The 8,718-nt window shown below is 68.9% G+C and overlaps 1 protein-coding gene across 2 annotated transcripts in view; it reads left to right on the forward strand.

Moving 5' to 3' along the window:
• Positions 1–8,712, forward strand: part of SCAP (SREBF chaperone) — a 32,866-nt gene extending 24,154 nt beyond the window's left edge. For both annotated transcript variants that reach the window (XM_080671704.1, XM_080671703.1), the window contains exons 9-23: positions 985–1,097; positions 1,770–1,864; positions 2,765–2,863; positions 2,998–3,216; positions 3,840–4,216; positions 4,408–4,596; positions 4,662–4,863; positions 4,934–5,049; positions 5,122–5,647; positions 6,094–6,179; positions 7,424–7,506; positions 7,586–7,743; positions 7,893–7,973; positions 8,066–8,272; positions 8,348–8,712. In XM_080671704.1, coding sequence (XP_080527830.1) covers positions 985–1,097; positions 1,770–1,864; positions 2,765–2,863; positions 2,998–3,216; positions 3,840–4,216; positions 4,408–4,596; positions 4,662–4,863; positions 4,934–5,049; positions 5,122–5,647; positions 6,094–6,179; positions 7,424–7,506; positions 7,586–7,743; positions 7,893–7,973; positions 8,066–8,272; positions 8,348–8,593 — 2,797 coding nt within the window. In that variant the 3' untranslated portion in view covers positions 8,594–8,712. The remainder of the gene's footprint in view (positions 1–984; positions 1,098–1,769; positions 1,865–2,764; positions 2,864–2,997; positions 3,217–3,839; positions 4,217–4,407; positions 4,597–4,661; positions 4,864–4,933; positions 5,050–5,121; positions 5,648–6,093; positions 6,180–7,423; positions 7,507–7,585; positions 7,744–7,892; positions 7,974–8,065; positions 8,273–8,347) is intronic.
• The last annotated feature ends 6 nt before the right edge of the window (positions 8,713–8,718 follow it).

An 8,718-nucleotide genomic window follows, 5' to 3' on the forward strand; every position in this document is an offset into this window, starting at 1 on the left:
TCGGCCTGGCCTGCGGGGATCGGGCCAAAACGGCAGTCCGACATCCCCCGAGGGGTCCTGGATTGCAAGAAGGTGCAGGCCTGGCTAAGGGACCCCACCGGGGCATGAATCCGTGCACCAGGCCCCTAGTGTGTTTATATATGTGCGTGTACGGTGGTGCGAGGTATGTGTGACTGTCTGCATTGTGTGTGCGCACATGTGGATGTGTGATCACCTGCATGCTTGCGCACACTGCTCCTCGATGGCTGAGCCCAGCTGGTCTGAGGGGAGCACGCTCCTCTCCTCTTCCTCGTCCTGTTGGCACGTTGAAAGCCGGACAAGACGGTCTTACACGGAGGCTCCGAGAGGTGCAGGCACCTCCGAGTTGTCACCTGGCCGGGTCCCTCCCTGGGTTTGCCCTCGGGCTGTCTCCTCGGCCCCACCTGGCCGGTCCCTACAGCTGCCCCGACCTGGACGCGGAATCGGGGCGTCTGTGTTTCCTGCTCCTTGCCCTGCTCAGGATCAGCTGTTCTCGGACCTGCTGGTGCTAACTCCCCGCTTCCCGCTGTAGTGTCGGCTCCGTGCGGCGGCCCTGGCCCTGGAGGCTCCCCGCGCTGCCAGTCCTCCTGGCAGCCGCCTCTCCTGCGGCCTGTGGTGTGGCTGGGGTCTCCCGCACAGCTTCTCCAGGGCGAGTGGGGCTGGAGGCGGGTCTCGCCCTTCCTGGGTCCTGGGGCCTGGCCAGAGCGCGGCTGAGGGGTGGGGCCGCGGAGGGGTGGGGCCGTGGCTGGGCCCCTGGCCAGCAGGGCCTGGCGTGGGAAGGACAGGGAGCCGCCCTCCACTGTGCTGGGTGGTGGGGATGCGCGCCACCTGCCTTGTGCTTGTGGGGGTCGCTCAGCACCCCACCACGGACTGCACACCCCACAGCCGCCCTGGCGCCGGCCCAGGCCTGTAGGGCTGGCTGCGTGTCGGGGCTCAGCCTCTGCCCTCTCGACCCTTCCCTCCCAGCGAGATCTTCCCCTACCTGGTGGTCGTGATCGGGCTGGAGAACGTGCTGGTGCTGACCAAGTCCGTGGTCTCGACACCCGTGGACCTGGAGGTGAAGCTGCGCATCGCCCAAGGTAGGGGGGCGGGGCGGGGGTGGGACTGGCTCGTCCCCAGGGCCACGGGTCCTGTTTCAGTGTCAGAAAGCCGACCGGACTCTGCGGCTGTGGCGTTGGCTGGGCCTTGTCCAGGCGGGACCCTCCTGTCCCCTCCGCAGCTCGTCGGGGCTCCTCGGCTGCCAGCAAAGCCCTGTGGCCTCAGCGGCAGGAGCTGGGGTCTGGGTTCTGGGGACACAGCCCAGGCCGGGAGGCCTGAACTTGTGACCCCTCTTCCCAGCCCTGCATCTGGGAGGCCAGGGCTTGGGGCTGTTGAACCCGAAAACCTGAGGTTCTGGGAGAGCCGGGCCCTGCACCAGATGTGGTGCCGAGGAGGTTCGGGAAGTGACCCCCACCCAGAGCTGCTCTGCCCCATGCCGGCGGGCACTCACCCCAGCCCAGGGGACTGGCCGGCGTGGAGGCTGGAAGTGTCCGGACTGGGTTTGTGCTCCGCCCCGTCCCTCCCTCCGGTGGCTCTGTGCCCTGTGAGCCCCTCCCCCTGGCCCGGGCTCAGCAGTCTGAGGGTGGGCCCTGGGGGAAGGGCTGCTCCGGAGGCTGGGCCCCTCCCCCGTCTCTACCCTCGAGGACCGTGGGTGGCCTGCGGACATGTGGTGGACGGGCCGAGCGCCGGCCCACAGCCCTGCTGTCCCACAGGCCTGAGCTGTGAGGGCTGGTCCATCATGAAGAACATGGCCACGGAGCTGGGCATCATCCTCATCGGCTACTTTACCCTCGTGCCCGCCATCCAGGTGAGGCCCGCTGCGCTCCGCCCGCTGTGGGCCAGGCACGGGCGCCCCAGTGCAGGCAGCTCCCGGACGGGGAGCCCGGCGGGGCGGTGGGTCACGCTCCAGCATGGCTCTGCCTGTGACCGTGTCCTCTCTGCCGTTCAGCCGTGGGCAGGAGGGCTCGGGGGCACCCGACGGCTGGCTCTGCCGATCCAGGCAGACTTGGTTCCCGAACGGTCCCCTCTTGCTGACCCACACTGCCGTCCCACGTCATAGGAGGGCCACCCCCTGGTGCCCAGAGTGGCCCTGCTCTTGGCAAAGGCCCTCGCTCAGCGGTGGGGCGGTGGCAGAGGTGGGTAGCCCTGCACTGAGTTGGAGCCGGCCTGCTGCTGACCACTCGGGGGGAGAGTCAGGAAAGGGGGGGACGCAGCACGTCCAGGTGCAGTCCCGGGCATTGGAGCTGACCCGCTGCGGATCCTCCTGGTGGGCGTGCCGAGCCTCACACGAGGGCAGGGTGGACTTAAACCAGGACATCCCATCTGCCCCCGCCCCCGCCCGGCCCAGTGCAGCTGTGGTGGGGACCTTTCTGAACCCTGAGAGGTTCCATCCCCGCGCGTGGGCAGGGCCCCAGCTCAGGGCACAGGGCGGGCTGGGTGCGGCTGGTGGGGCTCAGCTCTCCAGCTTGAATCAGACCGGCGAGGGGCGGAGGTTCATGGAGAGCGGCCGCCTCTGGATAAAATCCTGGGTCTCTGCTGCCCCCTGGTGGGCAAGGAGGGCGCCCGCACTGCCCCTGCTTGGCGGCGCCCAGACTCAGAAAGACTGCGGCTCTGCGGCTGCCTGGGGCTGTGCAGATGGTGAGGTGCCTGCGGGCAGGGCCGGGCCGGCTGGGCCCTGAGGTCACGGGGTCCCCTGTTCTGATTCCAGGAGTTCTGTCTCTTTGCCGTTGTGGGCCTGGTGTCCGACTTCTTCCTTCAGATGCTGTTTTTCACCACCGTCCTGTCCATCGACATTCGCAGGATGGAGGTAGGAGCGGGCCAGCCTCCTGGGCCCTGGCTGAGCTCACAGGGTCTCTGGGTGAGGTGTGACGTCAGCGGGCAGCTCACGCCCACGGGTAGCTCGTGCCCACGGGTAGCTCACTCCGACCCCCGTGCCCACAGCTGGCGGACCTGAACAAGCGGCTGCCCCCTGAGGCTTGTCTGCCTCCCGCTAAGCCAGGGGGGCGCCCCGTGCGCTTCGAGCGGCAGCTGGCTGTGCGGCCGGCCACCCCCCACACCATCACGCTGCAGCCGTCCTCCTTCCGGAACCTGCGGCTCCCCAAGAGGCTGCGTGTCGTCTACTTCCTGGCCCGCACCCGCCTGGCCCAGCGGCTCATCATGGTACCGTCCCCGGCCCTGCCCTGCGCTTTGCCTTAGAGTCGGGTGGAGGGGGGGTCTTCTTTTCCGCCCAAACCTGCTTCAGGCAGCAGCCCTCCAGGCGTCGGGCAGGGGCTGTGACCCCGGGCAGGAGCCAGCACGGCTCCCAGTTAGGGTTCATCGCTGCTGGTCGTGTGTGGGCACGCGGGCACGCGGGGAGTGAAGTGAGGACAGGCCTGTGGGAGGCCCTGCAGCAGCCCCGGCATCGCCCCTCTGGCCGCCGACCCTGGGAATGGTCGCGGCTGAGGTGGGGGCTGGGGTGCCGCTGTTTCCAGGCCAGGACTCCCAGCCCTGCGCACGGAGAGGGCACTGGGTCCCCCGGGCAGTTGGCCCGATGGTAGTGGGGGCCTGGGAGGCAGAGGGAAGGAGGCTGGCCGTGTGCTCGCCCCGATGGTAGTGGGGGCCTGGGAGGCAGAGGGAAGGAGGCTGGCCGTGTGCTCGCCCCGATGGTAGTGGGGGCCTGGGAGGCAGAGGGGAGGAGGCTGGCCGCGTGCTCGCCCCGATGCCTGAGGTCCCTGTGCTGCCGCCTCTGGTAGGAGGGTCAAGCACGCGCCCAGAGCCCCGCTGAGCACCCGTGCCCCCTGCAGGCGGGGACCGTGGTCTGGATCGGCATCCTGGTGTACACAGACCCGGCTGGGCTGCGCATCTACCTCGCGGCCCAGGTGACGGAGCAGAGCCCGCTGGGCGAGGGCGCCCTCACTCCCGTGCCTGTGCCTGGAGGCATGCTGCCCGCCAGCCACGCGGACCCCGCCTTCTCCATCTTCCCACCCGATGCCCCCAAGTTCCCTGAGAACCACACGTCGCCAGGGGAGATGCCCGAGTCCGGGGGTCCGGCCGAGGGCGTCCCTGACAGCCCCGCCCCCGAGGTCACCTGGGGGCCCGAGGACGAGGAGCTGTGGCGGAAGCTGTCCTTCCGCCACTGGCCGACGCTCTTCAGCTACTACAACATCACGCTGGCCAAGAGGTGGGTCGGGCTGCGGGCACCTCCCCCCGGTGTCAGCCCCCCGTCCCCAGAGCGTCCCTTCCTCCTCGGTGGGAACCCCTGGTCTGGATGCTGTTTCCGGCCGGCACTGGTGTCTGTGACGAGCCAGGCTGAGGGGCCAGGGCTGGGCTGGGAGGGGCCTCCTGGCTGAGGTTGCCCCCGCCCTGTCCCAGGTACATCAGCCTGCTGCCCATCATCCCGGTCACGCTCCGTCTGAACCCCAAGGAGGCCCTGGAGGGGCGGCACCCTCAGGACGGCCGGAGCGCCTGGCCCCCGCGGCAGCCCAGGCCTGGCGGGCTCTGGGAGGCGGGCCCCAAGGGGCCCGGTGTGCCGCAGACCCACGGAGACGTCACCCTGTACAAGTAAGGCCCGAGCGGGACGGCTGCCGCGGGACGGGCCTGGGCGCACCTGACCCGCCTCTCCGCAGGGTGGCCGCGCTGGGCCTGGCCGCCGGCATCGTCCTGGTCCTGCTGCTGCTCTGCCTGTACCGTGTGCTCTGCCCGCGCAACTACGGGCAGCAGGGCGGCGGGCCGGGCCGGCGGCGCCGCGGAGACCTGCCCTGTGACGACTACGGCTACGCGCCCCCCGAGACGGAGATCGTGCCCCTGGTGCTGCGTGGACACCTCATGGTGAGTGCGGGTGCCTCGGCCGGCTGCCCCTGCACCCGTGCCCGTGCCCATGGCCATGCTGTGCCCACAGGACATCGAGTGCCTGGCCAGCGACGGCATGCTGCTGGTGAGCTGCTGCCTGGCGGGCCACGTGTGCGTGTGGGACGCACAGACCGGGGACTGCCTCACGCGCATCCCTCGCCCCAGGTAGGTGTCTGTCCCTGTCAGGCCCCCACCCCTGCTGCCTCGCCGTCCTCACCCACCCTCCCGGCCCCACAGGCAGCGCAGGGACAGCGGCGGCGGCGGCAGCGTGTTCGAGGCTCAGGAGAGCTGGGAGCGGCTGTCGGACGGCGGTAAGAGCAGTGCAGAGGAGCCTGGGGACAGCCCTCTGCTGCGGCACTGTCCCCGGGGCCTCGCGCCACCTTCCGTCTTCGGGGAGCAGCCCGACCTCACCTGCCTGATCGACACCAACTTCTCTGTTCGGCCGTGGCTCTCGGAGCCCTCTCAGCCTGAGCCCCGGCACCGGGCGGGCTGCGGCCGCTCTCGGGACAACCCGGGCTACGACTTCAGCCGCCTGGTTCAGCGAGCGTACCAGCAGGAGGGCCTTGCCCCCATCCACACACAGACCCTGTGCCCTCCCTCCCCTGGGCCCATGCTGCCCCAGGCCCCTGAGGACGAGGGGGGCTCTTCCCCTGAGAAGGGTGCCCCGGCCCTCGCCTGGGGCCCCAGTGCCGAGGGCTCCATCTGGAGCCTGGAGCTGCAGGGCAACCTCATCGTGGTGGGCAGGAGCAGCGGCCGGCTGGAGGTGGGCAGGGGACAGGAGGGGGATGCAGGGGGACTGGAGGTGGGCAGGGGACAGGAGGGGGGTGCAGGGGGACTGGAGGTGGGCAGGGGACAGGAGGGGGGTGCAGGGGACTGGAGGGGGGTGCAGGGGACTGGAGGTGGGCAGGAGACAGGAGGGGGGTGCAGGGGACCGGAGGAGAGTGCAGGGGACTGGAGGTGGGCAGGGGACCGGAGGAGAGTGCAGGGGACTGGAGGGGGGTGCAGGGGGCTGGAGGTGGGCAGGAGACAGGAGGGGGGTGCAGGGGACCGGAGGAGGGTGCAGGGGACTGGAGGGGGGTGCAGGGGACTGGAGGGTGGTGCAGGGAAACTAGAGGGGGTGCAGGGGGCCAGAGGGGGGTGCAGGGGACTGGAGGCGGGCAGGGGCTGTGGCCTCTCCAGCCGCAGCTGCTCATGGCCCTGGGCCTGCAGGTGTGGGACGCCGTCGAGGGCACCCTGCGCTGCAGCAGTGAGCAGGTCTCCTCGGGAATCACTGCCCTCGTCTTCCTGGACAAAAGGTGAGCGCTGGCTGCCCGTCTCGGCCCACATCCTGGCCTTCCTGGCCAGGCTCTCCTCACTGCGTGTCCCTGCACTGCCCTGTGGTCCCCTAGGGCAGCAGGTGGTCACCTCTCTGGGAGGGCGGTCGGTTAACGGGGAAGCTCTTAGTCGGACGACACCAGTGAGCTCCAGGGCGGCGAGCCCCTGTGGCCACCGGCGGCGAGGACCGTTCTCCGTCTTTCCCTCCTGAGGTCCAGGTTCTCTGGCCTCGATGCCGGCTTCCTGAGTTTCTTGGCTGCATTTTCAGTTCCAGAAAAATGTGCTTTCCCAAGAGCCTTGTTTAAACTTCCTTTCCCGTTGCTGCTGGCCTGTTCCCGCCTCCCTGCTCAGCAATTCCCCTCAGCACACTCCCGGGGACGGCTCTCAGCCCAGCCAGTGCCTCCTGCTGCTTCCCCTGCTGCTTCCCCTGCCTGCCCCACGCTGGCTCTGCCTTCCAGGGCCCTGACCATGTGGCACTGCCCGAGCTGGAGCTGGAGCTGGAGCTGGAGCAGGAGAGGAACCTCTTGCCTTCAGCTCTGACTTCCGCTGCTGCCGCTGCCATTCCAGCAACGCCGGCTCTGGCACAGGCCCTGGCCACCATCCTGCCCTCCAGCGTGGCCACGTGCGTCGCCCTCCAGTCCTGGAAGCCCTTCCCTGCTGGCTGCCTGTGCTTTGGGAAAGCCCGTGTGTCCGCCGTGCTCTCCTGGGCCCCTGCCTGTCGCTCGCCTCCCCACGCTGCGGCCCTCCCCCGGGCAGAGGCTGGAAACACGCAGGGCCTTTGGCTGTCGGAGTGAACTTTGACCCCTGCGCACTCCAGGCTTTGGGGCCGGTGCGGTCCACGTGTGCCTGGGTTCTGAAGGAAATCCCGTTTCTTTGTGGAAAACAAACGGAGGGTGGTGCTTGCTTCAAAGCAGCTTCTGTGCGGCTCCCGGCGCTCAGGCCCTCCGCGTGCTGGTCTCCTCCCACGACTCCCCAGGTGTCGCTCCCAGGATGAACTCCCTCCTCAGGACCACCCCAGGTGGTGCTGCCGTTCCCGTTTCTCAGATGAAGAACTGAGGCAGGGGTCGCGGGGTTGCCATCTGGGCCTCTCCCGCACCTCTTCCCAGCACCTGTACGTCCCTCCTGGCCGTGGTCCCTCCTGGCTCCCAGCGGAGCCGGGCTGTCCAGTCTGGCACTCGGCCCCAAGGCCGGGGGCTCGGAGCCACTTGGCGTGCTTTCCTTTCAGGATTGTGGCCGCCCGGCTCAACGGTTCCCTCGACTTCTTCTCCTTGGAGACCCACGCCGCCTTCAGCCCCCTGCAGTTCCGAGGTCAGTGGTCTGGCCCGGGCAGGCGCTGCGTCTGATGTGTGGGTGAGGGGCTGACCCTTGGCTGGCCTGCTCTCTCCAGGGCAGGGCAGCTCTCCCGCGGCCCCTGTGTACAGCAGCAGTGACAGGGTGGCCTGCCGCCTGACCCACACCGTGCCCTGTGCACACCAGAAACCCATTACCGCTCTGAAGGCAGCTGCCGGGCGCCTTGTGACCGGGAGCCAAGACCACACTCTGAGGGTGAGTGTGGGCCCGTGTCTTGGGCACTGGTGTGACGTAGCGCAGGGCATGGTGTTTGGGGTCAGGGGGAGGCTGCAGGTGCCTCGATGTACTATGGGAGGGGTTTCCTGGCCAAAACCGAGACCAGCACCTGATGCCCATCCCCCCAGGTGTTCCGTCTGGAGGACTCGTGCTGCCTCTTCACGCTGCAGGGCCACTCGGGGGCCATCACAGCTGTGTACATAGACCAGGTGAGGACGTGGGCGGGGTGCTGGGAAGCGGCGTGGGTACCCCCTGGGTCTGAGGATCCCCTGGACACCCAGCCCCCGGCTCGCTCCCCTAGACCATGGTGCTGGCCAGCGGAGGACAGGACGGGGCCATCTGCCTGTGGGACGTGCTGACCGGCAGCCGGGTCAGCCACATGTTCGCCCACCGTGGGGACGTCACCTCCCTCACCTGCTCCACCTCCTGCATCATCAGCAGCGGCCTGGACGACCTCATCTGCATCTGGGACCGCAGCACGGGCATCAAGCTCTACTCCATCCAGCAGGTAGGCGGGGCCCGCGGGCTCTCGCGCTTCAGGGAGGGACTCCAGACACCGAGCCTGTCCTGTCCTTGCCTCTAGGACCTGGGCTGTGGGGCCAGCCTGGGGGTCATCTCCGACAGCCTCCTGGTGACCGGTGGCCAGGGCTGTGTCTCTTTCTGGGACCTGAACTACGGGGACCTGCTGCAGACTGTCTACCTGGGTAAGAACAGCGAGGCCCAGCCCGCCCGCCAGATCCTGGTGCTGGAGAACGCCGCCGTCGTCTGCAACTTCGGCAGCGAGCTCAGCCTGGTGTACGTGCCCTCTGTGCTGGAGAAGCTGGACTGAGGGCGCCGGGCGGGGGCCGAGGGGCTCTGTGGAGCCAATGCCCTGGACTGAGTCGAGGAGTAACTGCGTCTGAGCTGTCCTGCCTCAGGACGGGAACATTAAACTTTGTACAAAACACACCCGCC

Source organism: Plecotus auritus, assembly GCF_963455305.1.
Source record: "Plecotus auritus genome assembly, chromosome: 6".
Classification (NCBI taxonomy): Eukaryota; Metazoa; Chordata; class Mammalia; order Chiroptera; family Vespertilionidae; genus Plecotus; species Plecotus auritus.